The sequence below is a fragment of the Podarcis bocagei genome (genome assembly GCF_964188305.1).
Source record: "Podarcis bocagei genome assembly, chromosome: 7".
Taxonomy (NCBI): domain Eukaryota; kingdom Metazoa; phylum Chordata; class Lepidosauria; order Squamata; family Lacertidae; genus Podarcis; species Podarcis bocagei.
In genome coordinates, this window is record NC_138132.1 from 68,297,369 (window position 1) to 68,324,850 (window position 27,482).

General features: G+C 46.2%; 1 protein-coding gene across 2 annotated transcripts; it reads left to right on the forward strand.

Moving 5' to 3' along the window:
- Window positions 1-4,934: 4,934 nt before the first annotated feature.
- Window positions 4,935-27,275, forward strand: LOC308591035 (ATP-dependent RNA helicase DDX19B). Of its 2 annotated transcripts, XM_081201571.1 has the most exons (13): window positions 4,935-5,063; window positions 9,108-9,156; window positions 9,270-9,344; window positions 11,096-11,149; window positions 13,802-13,937; window positions 19,311-19,403; window positions 19,730-19,832; window positions 20,279-20,393; window positions 20,889-21,066; window positions 21,902-22,139; window positions 23,350-23,512; window positions 23,936-24,127; window positions 25,383-27,275. In XM_081201571.1, exons 1-13 carry the CDS (start codon window positions 5,007-5,009, stop codon window positions 25,442-25,444), a joined length of 1,515 nt encoding a protein of 504 aa, XP_081057697.1. In that variant the 5' UTR covers window positions 4,935-5,006; the 3' UTR covers window positions 25,445-27,275. The 2 variants fall into 2 exon arrangements, with proteins under 2 accessions (XP_081057697.1, XP_081057698.1); XM_081201572.1 differs by lacking the exon at window positions 9,270-9,344.
- Window positions 27,276-27,482: the final 207 nt, after the last annotated feature.

Here is a 27,482-nt window from a genome sequence, read left to right on the forward strand (position 1 = left end):
GGATTGGAGGTGTCCACCCAGGTCTGGCTATTTCCTGATTTTAATACCCCAAGCCTTAAATAAATCCCAACACCTACTAGACCCAGGAATTTAGGGTGTATAAGCAACCACAAACTCATAACAATACATTATGGATGGGGTTTTTTCAAAAGTAGTGATGGATCAAATGTTGTTTAGTCATAACATCACATTATCTAAGGTTTTCCATCATTGTAATACAGTCTGATGAGCTGCATTTGATAAAAACAGCCATAGTTCAGACTGAATCTCCTTATTTGGTCCATTAAACAAGGATAATAAAAACAGGACAGGCACATAAGCAATTAGCTCCATTGCTATTTTAGAAAGATCATTATAGACTAAGACCCAGAACTGCTGAATATGGGAACAAAATTCTAAAGGTATTGGTTTGGTTTGTTGGTGCAAAAAATGTATATCCAGAATTCCTGAATGCCAAGATCCAAGTTTGGGGCAAGTACTCTTTGGTGTGAGAACCCCAGCAGAGATATAAAGTCACAAAGTAATCAGTGAAGTAATGTAGGCTGTACAGTAAAAGCTTTAAGATATGCCCTTCTAAGTGAGTTCCAAAATGTCCCCTTTAAAAGTTCCTTTCCAAAGTTCTCCTCTTCCCATAGCATAAGAAAAGACCACATTTGGCAAGTTAAAAATGGTTTACTTACAAACTTTCCAAAGGTCAGATTCATGTGCTTCAGTATACTTGCACAGGCACTAAAACACATTGCATTAATGTAACCTAGATTAGGCTATACCTGTCCAGATAGAGCCAAAGCTGGGCCACCAGCCAAAGGTGATGGAATGGAAGGCACTCCACACCACTGTGAGGCAGCATAACTCTGTCAAGAGGAGGCAACCTACCAGCCATCCGGTCTAGGGAACTGCCCACTAACAGTGCCTCAGTTGTGCTTGTTTATAAGCTCTCATCCAGTCCATTATTGAGGCAAGACAATGGTCCACCTGCAGATGTAAAGCAGAACTGAGAGTTATCAGTGAATTGCTGACAATGTAATCTAAAAAGCTAGATAACCCCACTCAGCAGTTTTGTGTAGCTGTTAAACCAGGGATTAGCAAACTTTTTCAGCAGGGGGCTGGTCCACTGTCCCTCAGACCTTGTGGGGGGCCAGACTATATTCTGGGGTGGAAAAATATGAACGAATTCCTATGCCCCACAAATAACCCAGAGATGCATTTTAAATAAAAGGACACATTCTACTCATGTAAAAACACGCTGATTCCCAGACCGTCCACAGGGCTTAGTTTGGCAACCCATATGTTAAACAGCAAAGGGGATGAAATTGAACACCGAGGAACCCCACATTGAAGGCTCCATGGGGCCAAAGAACACCCTCCCCTCAAGCATCTCTGGAAGTGACCATCCAAGTAGGATTGGAACCACTGCAAAGTAGTGCCACTCACCTACAACTGGATACCATGGTCCATGGTATTGAAGGATGCTGAGAGATCAAGGAAAATTAAAAGGGATAAATTTTCCTGCCTCTCTTCCAACAAAGGTAATCATACAGCCATAATTCATGCCTACTGCGCTCTTTTCACCACCTGCTAAAAACATTCTTATTTAGGCAAGCCTATCCAGCTGTTTAGAAATTTGAGGTCATTTTGATCTGTTTTACTATTTCAACTTTTGTATGTTTTAAAGTACTGGTGTTACTTTTTCCTTGATTTCCTTGTTTTATATTTTTTGTAAACTGTTTAAACCACAATTATATAATTCTGGACATGGGAACCTCATACTTAATAAAACCTCAAACTTTCCAGGATTCAAACATTTGTTGCTTGCCCTTTGGTCAGGGTACATTAAATCCTCAAGGCACATTCCTTTCAAACTAGGGATGGGCAGCTTGCATAGCCTTAGGCCTAATTTCAAAAACTCTCTGCTAGCCATCAGCTCAGAGAGGAAAGCGGGGAGGAAGAGGCAGAATAAGGGACTTCTGGGGTGGCGCCATCGGTAATGGCGGACTCCCTCTGATCCAGAGGGACTGGCTCTACGGAAATCGGGTCTGTTCCGCTATGGCGAAGCGGGGACCCTTTAAAAAATCACAGGCGGGTGAAGCCTGTGACCGTGGGACTCGGCGGGCACCTTTCGTGCCCCCCCAATTTGTAAAGGAACCCAATTACGGGCTCCAGAGCGAAGCAGGGCAAGCGGTGCGGTGCTGAGAGTCAACTGCTTCTTCCGTGGAGCGAAGCCACACAGCCGTTACCGGAGAGCGTTACCTTTTTCCTGTGACAATCTGGCTACAAAAACAACTACCCGTGAGTAGGTTAAATTTGGACAATTGGACTCTAAACAACGACCCGTGAGTAGAACGGAAAATTGGACTAAGAAATTTCTTTAATTTGGCACTGAAGCGGGAAGGTCTAAACAGGAAGTCAGCCTTCCGCTTTTTGTAGAAAGATTAAAGTAAAGACATGGCAAGCTAGAGTTTAGTAAATCGTTTGTAAAGGATCAACTTTCATCATCTAAAATTACTGAACCCCCTTTGGAAGCAGGAGAAGAGGGGTTGTTTTTTTCCTGGACTGTTTAAACCTGCAGAAGAGTGTGTAAAGAAAAGCAATTTTCCACCGTCTTGAACCTGGGAGCGGGGTGTCAGGACAGACGTTTTCGGAGTTCATTGACTATAGATAAACGTTTTTGATAGACAGTTAAAAGAAGAGAAACATAGTGATTCCATTGTTCTCCTTCGCAGTTAAAAGGAATAAAATATTGACAAAATATCTGAAAAAGGAAACTTTGTTGTTAGATCTGCTTTAAAAAAAGAGAGAGAGAGATGGATACAAATAGAAGTTCTTCCCCTAGAGGGAGCTTGTGAAACTGTTATTAAATCTGAACTGGGGAGCTTTGCAGCTGCAAATAGATTAAGATCGTGGGATCAGACTTTGACCTTGCACAACAATGTACTCGGAGGCTCTGGTGCGTGCTTTCTGCAAGACAAGTGCTTTATTGGAACAGTTACATGAGAAGACGGATTTGATGACTGTTGCGATCAGAAATTTTGGACAGGTAGTGGGTATCTATATAGAACCCACTCAGGAATCAGTTCAGGAGTGTGCTCTGACAGATCAGATGACGGAGGAGGCTGTGGCTGGACCCCGGGAGGCAGAGATGGAGGGAACTGTGGCCCAGCAGGAACATGAGTTGTTGGATCTGACGAATGAACCTGGAAAAAGCCAGATTTGGAGAGATAGAGTCTTGTTTGGCTTGGAGATGGGGGGCTGGATAGACCCCCCTATGCAGGGATGTTTTGACTTTTCAAGTCTGGCGTTGGGCCGGGAGGAGTTTGGAGTTGTGGGGGTCCTCAACTTTGGAGGGACCTTGAAACATGCTTTTAAATACCACATGGAGTTCAGTGTGGATTATGGAAAAGGGGCTGATCTGTCGAGAAGGGACATAAATATTGTCAAGCTGGAGTCTCCACAAGTGAAAGGAGTAGAAGACAAAGTAAAGTACAGGTATAAATATGAAGAAGATCTGCGGAAGGGACATGGAAGAGACTTAAGGGCCTCGGACATAAGGTTACCAGGTTAATGAACTAGATGGATGGGATAGAAAGGACTGACAAAACCCGAGACCAGGAGGAAGAGACGTTGGATGAAGATTGGAAGAAAGTTTTTAAAAATTCTATTTAGGAATGTTTTCTAAAATTAATGAATATTAGAAAAATGTTGGAACGAAATTATTTGGCTTTAGCAGAAATGTTAAAAAGAATTATGTAAGAATATGCTATGGTTATGAGAAATTGGTATAAATAAGATTTAAGTTTTAAGTTTTAGGGTTTTTTATGGTAAGATAAGGTTAAAATAGATTAAGGTAATTTAATGACAGAATATTATGAAAAATGGAAAGGATTTGCTGTGACAATCAATAACTAGAATACAAAAAAAGGGACGTGCGAGGAGGCCGATGAAATAAGGTAATGACAGTTAAGGATTTGGGAATATTGGATCTGTTTTTAAATCTTTGTGGTTTACTTTTGCTTTTTGATTTTGATGTGTTTTGTTTTTGCTTTTTGCTTTTGCTTTTTATCGATTTGTACTGTATTGTTTAATTGTTATTTGTTTTTTTCTTCTTTTTTTCTTCTTTTTTTCTTTGCTTTTTTGTAATTTTAAAATTCTCAATAAACACCATTTAAAAAAAAAAAGGAAGAGGCAGAATAGGAAAGGAGGTGGCAAAGAGAGAGGGAGGGAGAATGGCAGTGGTATAAATAAATTTTTTTTCTGTGAACCACCCTGAGACCTCTGGGTATAGGGTGGTATATAAAATCAATCAATCAATCAATCAATCAATATTTCAGGGGACTAGCTGAAATAAGTATTTGGCTACCAAACTGGGTCCCAATTGGGTCATCTTGAATAAACCATTACTGTATTTTGAGCTGGGTGCTTGTCGCTGGCATTAGGTTCCTCTCTGTTGGTGTTCGTAAGTTGATTGTCCTAAACATTTAAAACACAAAAAGCTAACAAGAATCCCTAGCTGGACTGGAATTATTATTATTATTATTAAATGCGTTTTTAAAAATATCATTTGAATGGATTTGGCCGGAGGAAAGGTGAGCTAACAACAAATGGGGGGGCAGAGAGAGAGAGGAAGGAAGGAAGGAAGGAAGGAAGGAAGGAAGGAAGGAAGGAAGGAAGGAAGGAAGGAAGGAAGAAAGAAAGAAAGAAAGAAAGAAAGAAAGAAAGAAAGAAAGAAAGAAAGAAAGAAAGAAAGAAAGAAAGAAAGAAAGAAAGAAAGAAAGAAAGAAAGAGAGTGTCCTAGACCCTCCGAATCAGAGTACAGTACCAGGAGTGGAAGGAGGAACTTATAGCTCCCGGTACAGCAGTGACGCAGACTGCGTTTCCCGCCCGGACTCTCTTAATGGCCTTACCGGGCAGTGCGCGTCACTTCCGTTAGCGCCTGCGCAGTTCTTTCCGGAGGCTCCGTTGCGGCTAGCGCTGCTCAGCCAGGAGGCTCCTTCCTCGCGCGCACCAGCATGGCGACGGATTCCTGGGCTCTGGCGGTGGACGAGCAGGAAGCGGCGGCGGAGTCGGTGAGAAGGCAGGGAGGGGAGAAGCCCGGGTGGGGTGGGGGGAGGGGACCCTTCCTTCTTATTATGGTATTTTTCTCTATTTCCCGTAACTCGCTTTTCCTCTCAGGGCAGCATGTATTGCTCTCCACGCGTTGCTGGTCTCCGTTGTTTACAACAGCCCTGCGAGGTAGGGCAGGTGGCCCAAGGTCACGTGGTGAGCCCCATGGCTAAGGGGTGGGTGTGATGGACCTTGGGCCTCTTTAGTCGTTCTCCCAACGCCCCATAATTATTTAATAATTCATTTATTACATTTATATAATTCGTCACCTTTTCCTCCAAGGAACGAAAGGCCCACTCCACCCCCTACCCCCGTGTTATCCTTGCAATAACCCATGAGGTAGGTTAGGTTGAGAGGCAAGCAACTGGCCCAAAGCCACCCAGTGAGCTTCATGGCTGAGTGGGGATTCGAACCCTGGTCTTCCAAGTCCTAGTCCGACACTTCGACCATTACATCACATTTTCTCCCCTCCCCCTTCTAGAGGTTGCTAGAAATGCCCATCAACCTTGCCTGTGGTTAGGGATGATCAGAGTTGAAGTTACAGCCATGCAACTCTTTGGGAACACTGTTCTAACCCCCTGTACTTCACTGCTCGTAGGCATACAATCCAAAGTGAGTGCAGTCAAAATGAATGAGCCACCCCCGGGGAGCCTTTTGGGCTGAAAGGTGGCATATAAACAGATAGTAATGTAACTTCCCATGGAGGTGCCTGGAAACAGCCTCAGACTTATGCTGTCTGTTCTTCCATCACATGCATGTTTTGCATATTAACATCCTTTAACCCAAGTGGCTGAAGGCAGCATGCATAGTTCCCATTTTATCCTCACAACAGCCTTGTGAAGTACTCTTGCTAGTGAGCTTCATGATCAAGATAGCTTCCCCAGTCTTCGTCCTCTGTGGTGCCCTGCAAATGTTGCTGGACTGAAGTTCCAATCATCCTGGACCATTCACCATGCTGGCTGGGGGCTGGTGGGAGTTGCAGTCCAATAATAATAATAATAATAATAAATTTTATTTATACCCCGCCCTCCCCAGCCGAAGCCGGGCTCAGGGCGGCTAACAACAATAAAACAGTACAAAAGTACAACATAAACAACATTCTAAAATCATTCATTATAAAAATTAATTAATTCAAGCCACTGGCAACCATTGGGCCAGAGCTCTGCGAAGATTGCCGAGGGAGGGAGTCAGGCTGTGCCCTGGCCAAAGGCCTGGTGGAACAGCTCTGTCTTGCAGGCCCTGCAGAAAGATGTCAAGTCCCGCAAGGCCCTGGTCTCTTGTGACAGAGCGTTCCACCAGATCGGAGCCACAGCCGAAAAAGCCCTGGCTCTAGTTGAGGCCAGCCTAACCTCTCTGAGGCCTGGGACCTTCAAGATGTTTTTATTTGAAGACCGTAGGTTTCTCTGTGGGGCATACCAGGAGAGGCGGTCCCGTAGGTACGAGGGTCCTAGGCCATATAGGGCTTTAAAGGTTAAAACCAGCACCTTAAACCTGATCCTGTACTCCACCGGGAGCCAGTGCAGCTGGTATAGCACCGGGTGAATGTGATCTCGCAGCGAAGACCTCGTAAGGAGTCTCGCTGCAGCATTCTGCACCCGCTGGAGTTTCTGGGTCAGTCTCAAGGGCAGCCCCACGTAGAGCGAGTTACAATAATCCAGTCTGGAGGTGACCGTCGCGTGGATCACAGTGGCTAGGTCAGGGCGAGAGAGGTAAGGAGCCAACTGCTTAGCTTGGCGGAGATGGAAAAATGCCGCCTTTGTTATAGCTGCAATCTGCGCCTCCATGGAAAGGGAGGTGTCGAAGATTACACCCAAACTCTTAACGGACGGTGCTGGCACTAATTGCGCCCCCGCAAGAAATGGGAGTTGCCCCCCCAATCCCATATCGCCCCGTCCCAGCCACAGGACCTCTGTCTTCGAAGGATTTAGCTTCAACCGGCTCCCACGTAACCATCCAGCCACAGCTTCCAAACATCTGGTCAGTGTGTCTGGGGCCGAGTCAGGATGGCCATCCATCAACAGATAGAGTCTCTGCATGTCACCATGCCTACTCTAGTTGCTGCACCACACTATCCACAGGCACACAGTCTGAATTGTGCGACGTGGTTAGCGGAAATAGAGGCTGTACTTGTTGCAGTACATTCTTTTAACATTTTATCTGGCATTCCATGCTGCCTTGGTAAAATTCTGCATTTTTGAAAGGTCATGTATACCTGGGAGGAGCTAATTTCCTTAAAACAGAGGTTTGTGGTTGTATTATTAATGTTGGAAGGGAGGACATATTTTCTGACCCCACTAGAGGAGGGAGGAAGAGAACTGGTTTCCTAAATACTGTACAGAGATTATTTAAACTTTTTAAAAATTCACTGGTATATGGTTTTATAGAAATTGGTAACTTTGTCTGGATGCTTAAGTGGGCCATGGGCCTTCATGGTGTAAGCAGAGTCCCATAGTGGATGGACATATGATCTGGGCAGATTTGTCCAGGTAATCCAGAAATGGGTGCCAAATACCATGGAAGGAATCTTGTCCCATTGGGATATATGTATGTTTAGTGCAATGCCATTATCTGGGATACTTCAGTTGGTAGAACATGAGACTTAATCTCAGGTTTAGAGCCCCATGTGGGGTAAAAGATTCCTGCAATGCAGGAGGTTGAACAAGATGAACCTTGTGGTTCCTTTCCAATTCTATGATTCTATTGGGGGATAGCAGGGAAGTATAATATATCTCCAACCAGCTTTTGTGACACATGAGCTAAAGCTGTAGTGCTATTTCCGTGTTTCCTTTAAAGGAATGTGATACTAAATTCAAGATATGGGGGCAAGAATCTGGTAGTGGAGATAAAGCAGTTGCTTGCAGTCTGTGTTTCTCTCTTGTATTTATTAGCCAGTGTTATCTTTTTAAAGTTCTTAAAACTTGGGGATTTAAAGAAAAAACTTTTTAGTGGGTAAAGCGCTTGAAACTTTCCTTATTTTATGTAACAAAACCCTGCATATCTGTCCCATTCAAACAAATTTGTCATGATACGTGCCCTGTACAGATCTTTATTGTTTAGCCACAGGCAGTGTTAGAAACTGAGATATGAAATCTAGGAGCTAAGTGGCACCTTAAATCTAAGTTATGGGTGCAACAACAATGTCTAGGGACATTTTTAATAACAAGAATACAAAGCTGAAGATGAATGAACTGCAGCTAAAATATTATATTCATTTTTCACATGGTCTAGTCCTCATCTGAAGGACCTAAAAAGAACCCAGCTGGATCTGTTATGGAATCCACTTTTCACAGTGAACATTCAGTAGCCTATGGGAAGCCTATAAGCAGCACTTGAGCGCAACTTCACTCTCCCCTCTTGTGATCCACAGGAACTGGTGTTCGGAGCCATACCTCCTGTAATACTGGAGGTAGTACACAGCCATTATGTGTAATAGTCATTTATATCCTTATCTTCCATGAATTTGTCTAATCAGATTCGAAAGCCATCCAAGTTGGTGGTCATCACTACATTCTTCTCCTTTTCCTGCCTCCCCAAGTATTTCCGTCGTGTCTTTTCCAGCTGACAATATTCTGTGGGTATGGGCCATGCTTAATCCACATTGCCATGTTTTGGATGTGCTTTTTGACTTTCCCTTCCAACTGTGGAGCCCCTGGTTCAGAATCTTGCATCTGCTACCAGCTCACTCGCTGTCAGTGGGAAAATAGCTTTTGATCAACCTCTGTACCAGTGTTTCTCAAACTTGGGTCTCCAGCTGTTGTTGGACTACAGCTCCCATCATTAGGACCAGAGATGATGGTCAGAGATGATGGAAGTTGTAGTCCAACAACAGCTGGGGACCCAAGTTTGAGAAACAGATTTATACCTTCCCATCTGCAATGTGGGGGACATACTGGTCTGCCTTATGCCAGGCTGGCAGTAAGAATGACTGCAAATGTACAAAGCATAATGATGAAGAAACTGGACCAGCCGTAGCATTTGGGTGACTTGTTCTGTTTTTGTTTTTTTAGATGAGCAACTTGCACCTGAAGGACGAGAAATCCAAGCCAGACTCTAATGGTGAGCATAACCATGACTTACTGGGTTGAGCAAGCCATCAACTACTTTTCCTCTTTCCCCCAAATCTTTCTCTTTTTCTGTTTCTCTATTCCTTTCTTGTTCTTGCTATTCAGCACTCAGAGCAAAAGGCAACCCTGACACTGTTGCTGCAGCTAGAATCGTACAAGGCAGGACAACTCAAGGCACAGGTGGGGGAACTGGATCAGCTGGTGGGCCAGATCCTTACCTCCATCACCACCACCACCCACAGGCCAACTTTGGCAGGTGTGCAGGGGACCACGCCTGTCAGTCGCCTGGTGCCATTATGATGTCAGGTGATGACTTTTAAAGGGTGCTCGCTCTCTTGCTGGCTGATGGGTGCTGAGAGCAGCCCTCTCAGTCGCACTAGGTCAGCCAACCCCAGTGACATCTTTTGTGCTGGATGTCACCCTTAATGTCATATGTTGGAATGGTGCATGTGGTTTGTGGGGGAATCCTTCTTGTGGGTCTAATTAGAACCACAGCCGGGATTAAGGCTGCAGGCCAGAGATCCACTGCTGCTGAATCTTAAGGGAATCCAAAGTTGGCTGGGAGGTTACAAAAACAAATCCCTGTTTCTGGCACTTAAACACAAACAGTATTGTGGCATAACCTTTTGGGGACCAGAAGCCACCCTGACAGGTGCACAAAGCAGTCTTCTGAGTTGGCAGGTATTTGTACATATGGGGTTGGTGGGTGGTAAATGTAACTGTAGACCTGAAAGGGCATGAAATACAATTAGTGGCTGCATCAGAAATGAATACAAGGTTCAGTTGGTTTACTTGTGACTTGCTCCCCCCAATAGCTGCAGCTGTTAAATTGGCAAAGCAAGCTGGAGAGTGTGAATATTGAAGTACTTGCCAGTGTGGTGTAGTGGTTAAGAGCGGTAGTCTCATAATCTGGGGAACCGGGTTCGCGTCTCCGCTCCTCCACATGCAGCTGCTGGGTGACCTTGGGCCAGTCACACTTCTCTGAAGTCTCTCAGCCCTACTCACCTCACAGAGTGTTTGTTGTGGGGGAGGAAGGGAAAAGAGAATGTTAGCAGCTTTGAGTCTCCTTCGGGTAGTGATAAAGCGGGATATCAAATCCAAACTCTTCTTCTTCTTCTTCCTTTAGCAAGAGAGTGATTCCCAAGTCTTGGCTCAGTCCCACAGTATCACGATTGATAATGAATTTAAGTCAGTTACTGTAGTTCAAACCGACTACAGTCATACCTCAGGTTGTGAATGCTGCAGGTTGCGCATTTTCGGGTTATGGACCTCACTGAACCCGGAAGTACCGGAATGGGTTACTTCCGGGTTTCGGTGCTCGCGCATGCACAGTAACACCAAATCGCGTCACATGCGTGCAAAGACGCGGCACTACGGGTTGCGAACGTTGCTTCCTGCACACAGATCACGTTCACAACCCGAGGTTCCACTGTATTCCCATTCAAATTCCTCCAGATAACTTGTTCAATCTATTTGCACCCCACCCTAGATCACACCAACATAGTTCCTCTTCAATTTATTTACCCCAATTAATTTATCAATAGATTCTGCCCCAAAAAAGTTAATTACCTTTCTGTTCCCCTCGTTTGTTATCCCATCCCACATTATCCCTAGATAAATGCATCTTTTCATCAACCCCTCCAAATTAACATGCAGCAACCCAAAACCATTGCCCAGCCAGAAATACTTGGGGCACTTTGAAAAGGATTTGGGAGCCTCTGCCCTGTGGGCAACAATCCGCGCCTCCCTGCGTGAGAGATTGGCATATGTAGCGTGTGGGCTTTACCTAGCCTGTAAAACTGTCTGGAAATCTAGCATAGTTGCCTATTTGAGCTCCTTGGCTTGTTGGTACAGCATGAAACACTTGACCCATTAAGGATGATTGTTCTGCTTCTGTTTAATTGTACTGTAAACTGTTTTTCCGAACACAGGAGCAGTTCTCAAGACGGATGACAATACGGAGAAGGTTGAAGAGGAGGAAAAAGGTAAGCCTCTTGGACCCCAGAGGGCAAGCTGGGGGAAAGCAAAGATAAACGGGGGGGGGGGGATAACTCAGTGGGTAAAGCATGTCCCGTTGCACATACAAAAGTCCCTGGTTCAATCCCCTGCATCTTCAGTTAAAGTATCTGTGGTGGTAGTGGTAGGAGACTGCTGCTGGGCTCCAACTCCCATCAGCCGCAGGCAGCATAGCCAGCAGGTAGGGATGTTGGGAGTTGTAGTCCAACAACATATGGGGGCTACATTTCCCCTTCTGTGGCTGGTGCTGATGGGAGCTGTAGTTGGAAACATCTGAACATATCATGTTGGTGAAGGCTTCTGTCTGTCTTGGAGAGCCACTGCCTACCTACCTGGATCGACCAGTGGTATTACTTGTTCCTTTTGGGGGTGGAGCCATAACTCGGTGGTAGAGTGTCTGACCACAAGAAGAGCCTACTGGATCAAGCCACAGCCTCCTTTTCTTGGGAGGCCTAGGCAGCCAAGTGTCACTGTCCAGTTCTTTTATGTCATGAGGGAAAGCAAAGCCCACCAGGGTTCCAGTCATGGTGCCAGCAGCTTTTCCATCTGCTGGTTCTATCTCAACCACTGGGACAAGAATCCACACCTTCCACTTTCTAATCCAGAGTGAAAGACTTGGCAGGATGTACCCCCCGCCTCCTTCACAGTACAGATAATGTTCAGTGGATTTGAAAGGATATTATTTTTATGGGTGTCCAGGGCCACATTCGCATGGCACATTTACAGCACTATGATAGAACTTTCAACAATCAGGACCCCCCCCCAACCAAAGAACTTTGGGAGCTGTAGTTTGTGAAAAGTTCTGGGAGTTATTAGGAGGCCCCTGTTCTCCTCCCAGAGTTACAATTTCTAGAGTTCCCTGGGAAGAAAGATGGCTTGTTAAACCACCCTGGGAACTGTAGCTCTGTGAGGGCATTAGGGCTCTCGGCACCCTTCACGAACTACCCCTCCCAGAATTCTTTTGGGGCAAAGCCAGGACTTTAAAGTGTTTAAAGGGGTGTTTAAAGTGTTTAAAGGCACCAATTACAGGGGGAAGAGGTGTGTGTATCACTGACCTTCCAAAGGAGCCCAGCATGTTTTGAACAGAGTTCTTCCTTGTGCGGTACTCCTAAAGAATCAATTTCAGTTCTGGTCATTTTGTGCTGTTCATAATACAGTGGTGCCTCGCAAGACAAAATTAATTCGTTCCGCCAATTTTTTCGTCTAGCGAATTTTTCGTCTTGCGAAGCACAGTTTCCCATAGGAATGCATTGAAAATCAATTAATGTGTTCCTATGGTCAAAAAAAGTCCAAACAAAGCCAAATTTGGTACAAGAGTTTATTAAGTGCTCTTTAAAGTCATACATACTGTAAAGAGCATTTCAAAATTCAAACCCAGAATTTTTTTTAAAAAACAGCAGAGTGGCCCAATGGTCACAGAAAATCATAAAAATGCAGGAAAAAACCACAAGCTTCCAGATTCTTGCAAACCCCTCCCCAACTGTTCCCCCAGCCACCCAGCACACAGAAATTCAAATCCAGATTTTTTTAAAAAAAACAGCAGAGTGGCCCAATGGTCAGAAAATCATAAAAATGCAGAAAAAAACCACAAGCTTCCAGATTCTTGCAAACCCCTCCCCAACTGTTCCCCCAGCCACCCAGCACACAGAAATTCAAATCCAGATTTTTTAAAAAAAAACAGCAGAGTGGCCCAATGGTCACAGAAAATCATAAAAATGCAGGAAAAAAACACACAAGCTTCCAGATTCTTGCAAACCCCTTCCCAACACCAAGTCCTTGAATTCCAAACACCCCAACCCAAAATCCAACCCCCCCAAAAAAAGTTTTAAAAGCTTAACTTACCAAATGGCTGCAAAAGAAGTTTTGGAAAAGCTTCAAAAATCACCAAAGTCTTTAAAAACCTCAAAAAAGGCTACTATGTACACTGCTTTCTATGAGTTGCTCCTCGAAGTCAAGTCGCAACTGTATTAACGGTGTTAAGAAAAAGGAAACAAACTTGCAAGACGTTTTCGTCTTGCGAAGCAAGCCCATAGGGAAATTTGTCTTGCGAAGCAGCTCAAAAACGGAAAACCCTTTCATCTAGCGAGTTTTCCGTCTTGCGAGGCATTCGTCTTGCGGGGCACCACTGTAGTCCATATGTTATAGGTGTCCAGCCAGTATATCAGTACTCTAGCTGCCATCACCCCTGGCCATTGGCCACGCTGGCTGGAACTGATTGGGGCTGGAGTCCCAACAACCTCTGGCTGCAGGTTGTTCATCCCTGCAGTATATGGATTAAATAGGCGCTAGGGAACAACCCATATCTCCTTTATTTTCAGTTTTCCCAAAGTGCTTTTACCAAAAATGTGCCAAGTTTGGTGGAGGGAGGACAGTGAGTCTCTGTAGAGAAGCATTGCCAACCTGCTGCCCTCCTGATGTTTTGAACTATAGCACTACTCAGTCCCAGGTCTCTTGGGTGGTCCACACTGCTACTCCACACAGCTTCATTCAAACAAGGCCATAATTCGGTTGACAGAATTCAGAAGTGATGGCCGCTGCTGGCTTTGATCTGCTTCTGCCAAGGGATTGAACTGCAGACTACTTGCTCCCCCTTCAACATTTTCTTTCCTTCTTTCTGTCAGAGGACCGAGCCGCCCAGTCGTTGCTCAACAAGCTGATCCGCAGCAACCTGGTGGACAACACAAACCAAGTGGAGGTTTTGCAGAGGGATCCTACGTCGCCTCTCTACTCCGTGAAGTCTTTCGAGGAGCTGCGGCTGTAAGTGCCTCTCCCAGCTTCCCTTTTCAAGCCATGGGCCCATGTTTCCCTGCACCCGTTGGGTAAAACGAACTTCTCAGCCTTGCCCCTTCCTGGTGCAGCCCCAGTTTCTCCAGAAAGGGTGGTCTTAGCGGGTGGGTGGTGGAGCTGCTGTGTAATTTGTGTGAGGTGGGACCCCAAGTTGCACTGAATGATGTGGACAAATTCTGGACTGTTACTGCAGGCAGAGATACCCATTTCCTCTTACTTGATCCCAAAACGTGAACGGCTGGGCCATCTACTATCTTCTGGACTGGATTCAAATTGTTAGGCTTGGCTTGTTCATGTCTCAGAAGCATCCTTTTACATCTGGCTTGGACCATGGTTCATGGAATGCAGCAAAATAACTTAAGCAATTCTGGAAGAAAATACTCCCACCACCCTTTTGAGATAATGCTTACCCTCCTGTAGTTTTTATTATAAGTCCTTGCCATTGTTTAAAATAGAACATTAAAATTCTCGTCTCCCATTTTAGGAGGACTTTTAGGGTTGTATTCAACCAGTACCAAGTTAGAGTAGAAATGATGAAATTATGGACCTCCAGTTACTTGTGCCTATTATCTTCAGTGGGTCTGTCTCTGAATGGGACTAGCATTGAATGCAACCCTTAGTTTCTGTTGTGACACCACTAGCCTGTTAGGGACTAACATCTGGTCCCTCCAGCTATCATTTCCAGGCTGGAGTTATTTCTTCTGAGTCCTGCCATGGCCCAGGTGTGAGAGTTGCATTTGACGCACCTGAGAACGGGGAGCTAGGGGAGCAGGGAGATATTTTGCCTCTCCCTAACAACTCTAGTTCATCTTAATTTTATTTTGACTATATCGTCAGCTGCCTTGAACTTTGGCTAGTAGGTGGGGTATAAATGAATGTTTTGTAATTGAATAAATGTTGCTGCCCTAATTATAGTTGTTGCCTAATTGAGCTGAGTTTGCCGTCGCTGTGAGGGAAGAGAGACCTTGCGTCATGGTTGTGGCATAGAGGCCGATCCGTGCCCTGCGTTAGCAGCTGGCAGCGTGGGTAGATAATGCTTTTCCTGGCTTTGTTCAAGTCCGTTTAAAGATGAAGAGCATCTGGGCTTAACGGTTGATCACCGTCTCTGCCAAGCACACAGGGAAAACAGAGTTGCATCTTCTCTACGGAGAGATACAGCCTCATTTTATATGTCTTGAAAGAAGCCCTGTTGAGTTCAGGGGGTTCTAGAGAAACACCCTGATATCAAATGGAAGAGCTTTGAAGGGGCTGGACAAAATTGTAGCTGCTGGTTCTCTCCCCCGCCCGCCCCCATTTCCTGTCCTGGAGGCATTACGCTGCAAGCTCTAAAGCTGGGTCAGAATATTTTTGTGGCCAATGTGCCCCACCGCCGCTGCCACCCTTCCCTGTGGCTAGTACATTGTGTGCATGTGGTTGCTGCTGTCAGGATGATATGTGGGTGCTTGCCAAGATAACAGCCCAGGATTCCAGCCAGTCTTTACAAGATTTATTAAGTCCAAAACTATGTACAGTACGGAGCTCTTAAAAGCATGTCTGCCTCAGTCACTATCAGTTGCCAGAAGTGGCTCGGGCCTGTTCCCCCTCCGGAAGTGAAACTTCCTGAGACACCCCCTTTTCCTCCTCTCCTTACGTGAAAACCTAAGCGCCAGAGGCTGCTCTTTTCTCTCTACTACAACAGCCTTTAGATCTCCCTCCCTCTCATTTTCTGTATTTCCTGACAGCCCCTCCTCCTCTCCCTCTGACGAAGTGCAGCTGCTCATAAAAGGAGGCGGCTCTCTGTACATTCCGGTCTCTCCCCCCTTTTCTGCCAACTGATCCCTGACAGCTGCATTATGTGAAAGGGCTAAGGTACCAGTCCTCATGGCAATGCACGGGCAGCAAAGGTGCAGAAAAACGAGATGGGCAAGTGGAACTGAGCTTCCATTTACTGAGAGGTGTCTTGGAACAATTTTGCCCCCCCGTCCGTTTTTCTCTCCCCTTCCAGCCTGCTAGCTCCTCTTCCTTTTGGTGTGTGTTCTATCCTCCCTATTCCTGGCCCTAGTTTCCTGTAATATGACCAGCTGTCCCTAACTTGTATTTCCTGTTCCAGTACATCAGGTTCCCTCAATCTAGATGCTCTTGGACTCCAGCACCCATAATCCATGACGGTTGGCCATGCCGACTGGGGCTGATGGGAGTTGGAGTCTTAAAAACCTATGGAGGGCTACCCCTGAAGTGGATCTTTACCATGATGGTTCCCATCCCTGCTGCAAAGTTTGCACTGTCCCAGTTTACCCTATCCACAGGCCGATGCGCCTCCTCCTGTCAAGCCATACATACTTGTTTCTGTTGCGCGTACTGGGAAATACATTTGCTTAGTGGTGTCGAACACTTTGGGTTGTATCCAACTATGATATACTCAGAGTAGACAAGATTGAACTTCATATTAGTCATGTCCATTAACTGCAGTGGGTCTGCTCTGAATTGCACCAGCATTGGCTACAACCCAGGGTCTGCCACTGATCACTACCCAGTGGCCTCCCTTTATCCACCTGGATAAGAAGATCCCATCTTTAATTGCTTTGTAGCATCCCATTCCTGCAGGATCTTCTAGCAGCCATCTCCTAAAGGGCCCTGCTTCTTGCCAAGGAGCTGAATGGTTTTGTCTGGTGAGGGCTCTGTTGTTGTTGGGAAAGATGCTTCCCTCCTTGTGCCCCTCCTTCAGGAGATTGCTACCAACTGGCAACTCGAGAGACCTCCTTTCCCTTATATCTTCAGTCGAGTGTTGCAGTCTGCAGGAGAGTTTTCTCCTGCGAGTTTCAAAAGTCGCAGTAACTCTGAGCAAGGGCTCTTAGTGTGGTGGCTGCCCCTGTTCTGTGAAACAGCATTCTGGAAGCAGTTGAATATATTTTTGCTCCAGCAGGCTTCCCCAGCTGAATAAATGGGTCTTTGCCACAAGTGTCCACTTGTTAAGAGTTTAAGTCTTGTTTTATTTGTGGTTTTAATTGTATAATTATATGTAAATCACATTGAAGATGGTGGTTTAGAAGGTGATTTTTAAAATCGGTTGCAATAATAGCTGATAGACGTGGAGAGCAGGGAGGTTGGGGGAAGTCGCTTTAGATTGTACACTCTTCTCTATTTGGAGAGCAAAGGATTTCATTGGAAAAATCAAAGGCAAGGCTAATTATAGTGATCTTCAGATAAGTCGAGTCTCCGGTTCCTCTTCACAGCCTACGTGTCTCCTTGGCAACGCACTCGAAAGTTCAAGGCTTCGCAGATTTCTGGCGTTTTGAGACAATGCCTGGCTTTTTTCCAGAGGGCTTTTCCAGAGCCCGTACTGGGCCCAGAGTGGTCACATGGAAAAGCCTGCAGCAGTCTTTCATGAAGCGGAGGATTGGGAGGGGGGCACCTTCACTCACCTTGTGATCTCTCTTCCCGGATATGGGAAGCTCGGTGTTGGGAGATACAGGACAGATTGGTGAAAGGACTTCTTCACATAACGCATAGGTAAACTTACGGAACTCCCTCCCACAGGAGGCAGTCACGGCCACCGACTTGGGAGGCTTTAAAAGAGGATTGGACAAATTCACAGGGGGAGAGAAGGCTGTCAGTGGTTACTAGGCCCAATGGAGGCTATGCTCCGCTATTGGAGTCTGTGATGCTTCTGTATGTCGGTTGCTGGAAACTGCAGGAGGGGAAGAGTGCTTTTGTGCTCACGTACCCAGTGTGAGAACAGGATGCTGGACAAGATGGGCCATTGGCCCTGATCCAGCAGGCTCTTCTTAAGAATGTAGGAAGCTCCCTTTGCACCACTTGGAGAGTCCATCTAGCCCAGTGCTGCCTTCTGGGGCCAGTAGCAGCGCTTCAGGATCTTAGGCTGAGACAGGTTTTTCCTGTCTCCTGTTATCTGACACTTTTGACTGGACGTTCTTGGGGTTAAACTGGAGTCTGTCACCTGAGCCATGGGCCCTCCCCTACATAACAAGCTGTCTTTATATGGAGTCAAACTGTTGGTCCGTCTAGTTTAGTATTGTCTGCGCTGATTGGTAGCTCTCTGAGTTTTCAGATGGGAGCCTTTGTCTACCCTTCCTGGAGATGCCAGTGATTGCACTTGCGTGCAAAACTTGCAGCCCTTCCCCAGAAGGAATTGTGAGTTTTCATAATAAAGAACATAAGACACGGTCATACACTAGATAAGCCTGTTCGCTCATCTAGGAGACCCAGAGTTTTGTCTTCTCCCCAGGATCTCGGACTGAGAAGATTCTTCCACATCACCTGCTCCCCTGATGATTGCACCCGAGACCTTTTTCTATGAACTCATACCCCAAGCTATTGTTTCTCTAACCCAGTGTTCTTCAACCTTGGGTCTCCAGATCTTGCTGGATTACAACTCCCATCATCCCCGACCGCTGACCTTGCTGTGGATAATGGGTGTTGTAGTCCAACAACTTCTGGGGACCCCAGGTTGCGGGACACTCTGCAGGCCTGGGATGGCTAACTTGTGTTTGACACCCATCAACCCCAGCCAGCATGGCCAGTGGTCAGAGAACGGAGTCTGGAGGGCCACAGGTTTCACCATTGCTGCTCTAGACGCTTTTCTCCCCACTGAGCTCACTTTGGTACACAGTGGGCTACCAAGGATGTTCAAAGCACCCTTTTGCAGTTGAGGCTTCCAGGCTCTCTGCTTCATGCTGGTTTGGGGCACCTCGGTATTTAAAAAGGGAGGTCCACATCTGCATTTTAACAAGGTATAAGAGTGTGTCGAATCTATTTTCGAAAAGCTGCAGAAGGGAAACTGGTGTTTTTGTTTCTTTGATTGCATCGCCTGCTGCTACTCCTACCACAGATTCTAAGGCATCTTCAGGAGCAAATGAAGTAGCCAACTTTTTAAGACTTTTAAAAACATGCCATTTTTAAAGCTACTGCATTCAGCAGAGACTGGCCCGGGAAGTGTTTGCCTTCATAAATGTGGGACTGGGAAAAGACACAGCAGAGGGCTTAGCCTTACTGGCCTTTTTTGCTGAGATTGCAATGTGCAAATCCATAGCCTCTGTTGCTGAGCTTCTGATGCTGCCTGTTAACTACTTCCTGCCCAGCCCACAGCTTCTCATCAGAAAAGTGAGGGATGAAATCCAGCTGCCGAGCAGCCATGTGTCAACTAGGGCTTATCAGATGGTTCGGAAATGGTACAACGGTATAATGCATGTTTGTTGCTGTGCCCATTTGTTGCGGCAAGCCTCCTATTCAGACAGCTGCAAGGCCCAGTCCTGCTCTGCTTTTGCCGCAGGAGTGTGCTGTGCCTGCCTTCAGGCTGTTCCTTAGCAGCCTTTTTGCTTAGCCTTTTTGTCTTCTTCCTTGTAGGAAGCCACAGCTGCTGCAGGGCGTCTATGCCATGGGTTTCAACAGACCATCCAAAATCCAAGAGAACGCATTGCCCATGATGCTGGCAGAACCGTATGTATTAGTGCATACCTGTTGCAGTGCCTGATGGGTATGGAGCGGGTGTGGGGTTGGCTGGTTATGCCAGGTAGTCAAGAGAGTCTTCAGGCTGGGAGGGGCCCAAAGACTAGGGATGGTGGGCAAGCTTCCCTGTAAAGTTGCCCGTCACTTCTCATCTTCCTCTTCCCACTTCCCACACAGCTTGCAGCTAGGTGTGTTTTGAAAGGAACATGTAGCTCATGGTGGCACAATGTGGCCCGACAGGAATTTTCCTTTTAATAGTCCCCTCCCCAATACACAAGTCTTATAATCCCCCCCCCCACTTTGGTGTGTGTCTCCAGTCCACAGAACCTGATTGCGCAGTCACAGTCTGGTACCGGTAAGACGGCAGCTTTTGTCTTGGCGATGCTTAGCAGAGTGGAGCCGGAGCACAGATACCCCCAGGTAACAGCGGATCTCTTCAGCATAGTCTCCTCAGAGGGCCAGTGTCGGGCTTTCTTCTTGCCACTTTTGCAGAGCTCCTCTCTATTTACGGTGTAATTGGCCAATCAGCTGAACCATGGGTTGGAAGCCTTTTTTCCAGCTTGAGGACCGCATTCCCTTTTAGGAAACCTTGTGCGGGTCATGTGTCAGTCGTAGAAGGGACCAAAGGCAAAGTGGGCCGAGCGACATGCATAAAAGTGAGGGGGGAGGGAGGGGGAGAGAGAGAGAGAACAGACTGGGGATAGGTTTCTCCCTGGGAATGAATGGCAACCACTCCACAAGCATGGCAGGAACTGAGGCCATGTGGCGGAGGACACTGCAGGGTGGGCATGCGCTGCACCATAGTAACGTCATAACATCCACTTGCCTTAGGACAGTGTCCCAGACTTGCCTCCTTCCTCTTGCAGTGTCTCTGCCTCTCTCCAACCTACGAGCTGGCTCTTCAGACAGGGAAGGTGATCGAGCAGATGGGCAGGTTTTATCCAGAGCTGAAGCTGGCCTACGCGGTTCGAGGCAACAAATGTGAGTGTGAACTCCATCCTGCTGAATAATACTCAGTATCTCACAAGCAGACTAGAGTACGCAGGCAAGGAAATGTCAAAAAGGGCATATAAGTCACCAGGGAGGGACCGAATCCTAACTGGAAGGCCTTTGCGGGGTTTATGTGGCTGTGGGACTCATCCAGATGATGCTGATAATAGCCTGAGCCAGCAGGATCCAGACCAGACCAATTGGCCCCTCAAGTTGGTGTTTCTATAGTTAACCTGCTGGGTTGCTTACAAATGTGGGTTTTCTGGTTGACAGGATTTCTGAGCTCTTTCAATGCTGAATTTTAGACATAGCGAGTGAGGGGCTGGGGAAGAGTTGGTTTCCACAGATGGAAGGAGACGAAGCACAGTTTGGTCACTCCAGCAGGACTCTCCCAGGAAAGCATTCCCAAGCAGGTAGTGCTGCCCTTTCTGGGTCTGCTGAGGTTCTGCCTACCTCACATCTGCCCTTGATCTCTTCCATGAATAGTGGAGCGTGGCCAGAAGATTGCTGAGCAGATTGTCATTGGCACACCTGGCACCGTCCTGGATTGGTGCTCCAAGCTGAAATTCATTGACCCCAAGAAGATCAAAGTCTTTGTCTTGGATGAGGCCGATGTCATGATAGCCACCCAGGGTCACCAGGATCAGAGCATCCGCATCCAGAGGTAAGGGTGGACTCCTTGTACAATTGACTGGGTGCCTTGTTACCAGTTTGATGCCGGATTTCCCTGGCGCAGCTGCAGCTGTGCCACATCCAGTACCCTTCCTGTTAGTTGCAAATTTCAGCAGAAACAAAACTTACTTCTGGCTTTACCGGCCAGAAGGAGCTTGGGCCTTGCATAATAGTAGTTGCTCCAGGAACTCTGCTATCTCCCTATACTTGTCCCAGTCTGCCAAGTTTGGCATTTTAGGTATGGTGCTACTACATCGATGGCTACCAGCCACAATGGCTGTTCTCTGCCTCCACAGTTGGAGGCAGTAATGTATCTGAGTTTCAGGTGCCGGGAACCACAGGTGGGGAGAGCGCTCTGGTGCCTGGGTCCTACTTGCAGGTTTCCTGCAGGCTTTTGGCTGGCTGCTGTGAGAACAGGATACAGGATTAGATGGGCCGTTGGCCTGGTCCAGCAGGCTCTTCTTAGGTTGTAGTAATGGTCACTAGTTTAGAAATCAAAGGGGATTAGACACATTTATGGAAAAGGAGAAGTCTCAAAAATGTAAGCTGTAGCAGTGATGGCTCAATGGAACCTCCAAGTTTGTCAATGTCTTTCTGAAAAAACTTTGCTGGGGGAGCAGGGATCCCAAGATGGCAGTGGAGGACTGTTCTCTTCAAGCCCTGATTGTGGGCTTCTGGGAACTTCTGGTCAAAGCTGTTGAGAAGAAAAGTCTCTGCCTAGATGGGCCATTGGTGTGATCCAGTGGAGTTGTTCAGTTCTTACGGTGACTCTAGGTGAGGAAAGAATGTGACTCTTCTCCCCACCTCACCCCTATCCTGTCTCTCAGGATGCTTCCCAAAGACTGCCAGATGCTGCTCTTCTCAGCCACGTTTGAAGACTCTGTGTGGAAGTTTGCCCAGAAAGTTGTCCCCGACCCCAACATCATCAAGCTGAAGCGGGAGGAGGAGACTTTGGACACCATCAAGCAGTATTACGTCCTGTGCAACAGCCGTGAGGAGAAATTCCATGCCCTCTGCAACATCTATGGCGCCATCACAATTGCGCAAGCCATGATCTTCTGCCACGTGAGTCCTTTTTTTGTTTGCTGTTCACCAACCCCTCCTGCTTTTGGCTTCATGCAAATCCAAAACAGTGATGCATCACTACAAATCCTCCAGTGGGGGCTGTGCTATGGCAGCCTTGTTTTTTTTATGCGTATAGGAAGAAATTAAAGATATTTCCAACTAAATAGTGGATCATATAGATAGCACAGCAGAGGCCCAAAAGCACATAGTATCCTTTTGCAAAATATTTTTGGAGATGGTATTCATTTTTGGTGGAGGTTTTGCCCTTCTGCTATTACAGTATTCACAACAGACTCTGTGATTCAGCATTTTCCTAAGTAATGGGACCTGTTTTTCAACACATTCATCATCAATTTGTCTCCTTTCTCTCACTTTTATTGTATTAGTTGATTTTATCATTTGGGCACCATCCCATGGTTTTTTAATCCAGCAGTCCAATGCTGGAACATTAGTTTTTTTCTTGCTTGAAACTAATTGCCACACAGGCAGCTGTTGGAAAGTTTTGTTATCTCCCTGTCCTTTAACAAAGCATAGTATTTTACATATCTCAATGTTAGTGGTAGCAAATGCCCTATTACATACTCAATTTATTTCAACACTGAAGTCCAGAAGGGTATTATTTGAGGACATGGCCAAAATCTGTGTAGTATATTGGCACTTGAAGTCTTGCATCTCCATCCCAGGTTAATTGATTAAGTCTAGCCAGGATCAAGTACGACCTGAAGATGAGTTTGTAGAAATCTTCTGAGACTGATGGAGAATACGCATGCATCACCATTCCCAAGTTTTGATGGGTTCCCAGAAATTTATCCCAGGATCTTTCCCCAGATCTCTTCCCATATTTCTGTATAGCTATTGGGCATTGTATCCAGTTTCACAATTACTTTCCACGTCTGCTGGAGTTGCATGTAAGTGCTTTGAGGGAACTAAATTGGCTCATTTTTAAAATCGGCACCTATACCATCCACTGCCACACTCAAGAGAGAGAGAGAGAGAGAGAGAGCTTTTTGCACCTCAGCTCTGTTCTGAACCACTGGGAGGGTGAGTTTCTAATCCAGGCATCATCGAATGAAACATAGGCCTGTTTAAGAGGGTCATTCTCAGTGTCGAAGAGACTGAGCCAATGCAAAGAGGAACTGAGCCTAAGTGGAGTTCTCCCTTTATGTTGGTGATAATGGGTGTGCTCCTCTTTTTGTTTCGCATTTTGCAGACTCGCAAAACAGCTGGCTGGCTAGCTGGGGAGCTCTCCAAAGAGGGTCACCAGGTAGCCCTCTTGAGTGGCGAGATGATGGTGGAGCAGCGTGCCGCGGTGATCGATCGCTTCCGGGAGGGCAAGGAGAAAGTCTTGGTGACTACGAATGTCTGTGCCCGAGGTAACTGTGTACTGCTTGTACTCTCCAAAATTGGCTTTGGGGTCAGGAAGACCCCCGGAATGGGGGCTGGAGGGAGAAGAGAGCAAACCAAAATGCTTGCCCTGATGGAATGATTGCCTTAGTGCACTACTCAATACCTCTCCCATTCCTGCATTGCAGGGGGTTGGACCAGATGACCTTTGTGGCCCCTTCCAACTCTGATTTTACGATTCATTTCCATTTTGTTTGTTTTTGAAAATAAAAAAATCAGCTAAGAGAACTTGGAAAAGGCTGCTAGATTTTAAATAAATAAATTGGTGGCTGGTTTTTTTGTTTGTATGTTTCAAGGGCACATTTTAGGTATTCTGTGCTGCTGTAAAGCTTATTCCTTCTATAAAGGAATGAGCCGTCCTCTCAAAATCTCGCAATGCTCTCCTCCCCTAGGGATTGACGTGGAGCAGGTCTCTGTCGTCATCAACTTTGACCTTCCAGTGGATAAAGACGGGAATCCGGACAACGAGACATATCTTCACCGCATTGGCCGCACGGGACGTTTTGGCAAGCGGGGCCTGGCCATCAACATGGTGGACAGCAAGCACAGTTTGAACATCCTCAACAGGATCCAGGAACATTTCAGTACGTCCGGCCATGCTTCTTTCCCCCATCTTTCGTTGAGCATTTTCCTTATTGTGCAACCTAACAGGGCACTTCCAAGTCGAATAATTGTGTGCAGTTCTGGGTGCTGTGCACCCCACATCAGAAAGGTGGGAGGAGTGGCGGAAACTTGAACCCCTATTGCTGGGATCTCCAGGTGTTGTTGGACTCCAACGGCCCCCATCAATATGGCGAGTTGTTGTGGATGATGGGAACTGGAGTCCAACACCATCTGGAGGGCCGCAAGTTCCCCCCTCTTAATCTTTTGGGATAAACCACGCATCTCCACCGGGTAATGATATCCTCAGAAACAGGCCTCTGGGAAAACCTCTCTGTCCAAACTGTTTGTGAGGACTGGTGAGGTTGGTGGTGCCTCTCCATCCCCAGCCAAAGCAACTTGGCCAAGGAGAATCTCTCTCTTCCTCCCAGATTGAAGGTTCACAGTCACTGGATTAAATCAGTAATCCTCAAACTCTGCCATGAGAGAGAGCTGCCAGTGTTGTCCCAAGAATTACCTTTTTTAAAAAATGAATTGAATGCGGTATTTCCCAACCTAGCTGTCCTCTATCTAGCTGCTGTCAGACTATGATTCCCATCAACCCTGGTGGCCAGGGATGGTGATGGAAAGTTGGGGTGCACCAAATGTCTCTTGGGGGTTATCGACTCAGAAGGCGGACCACTATTTCTGTGGAAGCAGGCAAGGCCAGAACAGAGAGTCATGCCATCGGCTCTGTTCCCAGGGGCTGTCATTGTGTGTGCTGGGACCCACTGCACAGAAGGTGCCTAACTGCCTTCCTCTCTGAGAGATGGTGTCTGTTGTCTCTCTGCATGAGGCACTGTGCTGGACTTGCCTTCTTCCAATTACGAATGTGCTCTGAGGCTTTGAGCACTGATTTCTGCAGTAGCAAAGGAGGTGGGCCTTCTGGGAAGGTGGTCGACTCTTAATACTGTACACTGGGAGGCCACCCAGAGTGGCTGGGGCAACCCATTCAGATGGGCGGGGTACAAATAATAAAATTGTTGTTGCTGTTGTTATTACTGTAAAAGTGAAGTGGTATGTTTTTCCAGGTTCCGTTTTAATGGTGAAAAAGATGTTTGGCTGTCGGCCTTTAAATGTTTCTCAACACACCCTCCTTGGTTTAACCTGAGGAGGATTTGGTTTGATGAAATCCCTGGTCGTAATTCCAGTTCTTTCTTGATAATTTGACTCCACTTTCTCTCTCCCCGCCCCCCACAGACAAGAAAATTCACAAGCTGGATACAGACGATTTGGATGAAATTGAGAAAATAGCAAATTGAAGCCCGGTTGCCGGAATTGGTGCACAATCCCTCCCACGGTAGCACTCCTACTGCAATTGGATCGCATCCTGATTGGCACATGTCTTAGCCAGTCACACGCAAAGGGATTTTTTAAAGATAACAAATACACAGAAATTACCTCAACTTTAAAAAAGAAAAAAAAGAGTGTGTGTGGCTGGACTTGATTTTTAAAGAAGTACAAACTTTGGAGAAAGGAGAAATGTTTACAACAAATTTTAACTTCCTTTTTTATTTTTTAGTTTAGCCTTAAAATGGGAAGATATCTTAAATTCTAAAGATGATGCCAAAAACATAGCCAATCACTAAGTAGAGGAGAGAATCAGACACACCTGCTTTTGATCTCTGTCAAGAGAGGAGCAACATTTTAACCATGGCCAAGCGGTATATTAAATGTTCCAACAACCCAGTTGTATATAGAGAGGACCTTCCGTTCTTTGACAGAGAGAGCTCGGAAGTCTGGCAAAAAGCAGTTTTTGTGAAATGGCATTTTTCACTTAGAGCTTTCTGTTTCCTATATCTCTGCAGATCACACTGCTAATTCTTTAGATAGGTGGTCCAGAGGTAATTGCTCTTCAGTAGGCTGAACAATCACCTGACTTTTAACTTCTCCCTTGCAAGGAACATGCCCTAGGAACTGTATTCTAACCTGCTGACCTGCAGAAGCTTTTGGACTCCAAACTCGCAGCAGGCAGCATGGGCGCTGTAGTCAAAATATGATGGGTGTGATAGTCCAACTGCATCTAGGAAGGTCCTATACTGACCACCCCTGTTCTATGGAGTCTTGAGATCCTCAGTCACCACGCAGGACTGCCCAGAGCGGCTTGAGGGGAGAGCTGTTGCTTTTGGATATGTTTTTTGTTCACAGGGTTGGCAGAGGCAGTGTCTGCTGTAGATTTTGGAAGGTCAGGCACCCTTTGTGAGCCTGCTTTCTCATTGCTATAGGTCCAGGAGCCTCTTTTGGCTCTCAGCAATGCATGGTCATTGCCAGCCTTTGTGGTACCCCTGGAGCTGTCTTTGTATTTAAAATGCTGTTGTGGCAAAGGATGCCAATTTAGCACAGCGGATGTAGGGTGTATTATCAGTTCTGCCATACCAGAAAAGACAACCTGCACTACTTCGGTCAGGAAAAGGGATGAAGAGGTTAATCAGCAAGTCCTCCGTTGTGTCAGAGTATTGGGCAGATCTGTACTTTGCAAGCAGGGAGCAATGAAGAAGTAGAGGAGGATGGATTAAAGATTTGTTGGTTGCGTACCCCCATCGCCTAAGGAAAAGGATTGCAAAGGATGGCTCTTACTCTAGCAATGCAACTGCAAAGCCAGTATAACCTCTTTCCTGGGCCTTGTTTCATTCCCATCGTAAAATCTGCCAGCAGGCTGCATGTTAGACAGGTATAACAATTCCAAGGCCACCTGGTTTCCAGGGTAGACTCTGTCTAATAGGCCAAGTTGTATTCCTGGCCTCTGTAGCAGCTGATCTGGAGGCAGGGGAAGCTCAGTCTTATCTTTGTGTCCTTCTGACACAAGGTGTGGCTGATTCCAGAAATCCATCTAGAACAGGGAATGGTGGGCATCTAACTGTCTAGGCCAGTTCAGACTAACTTCTGTTGCAGCACAGCAAAAAGGGAACTTGGTTAGCAGTGTAAGACTGAAGTGTTAATGTGGTCAGGCAGGAAAAGGGATGCATTGTGGGGCCAAAGACTTCTTGTACTAATGCAGTTTTTAAGTAGGTTTTATCTTGAAAGGGGGGCAGTTCCCCCAACCTCATGGCAGTTGGAGGATCGGGACAACCCCCTACCTGGCACAGGAATCTTTTTTAAAAACCTAATAAATGGTAAATTTTGTGGATTTATCCATATCCTTTTTTAAAATGTCATTTTAATTTTTTTAAAAACATTCTAGTTGTTAACTTCTATTCAATGATGGAAATGTGGAATCTAAATATAAATATATACTTTAGGAAGTGGACAAATGCAGACTCCAATCAATTTGTGTTAAACGGCTTTAAGAAGTGGTGGAGC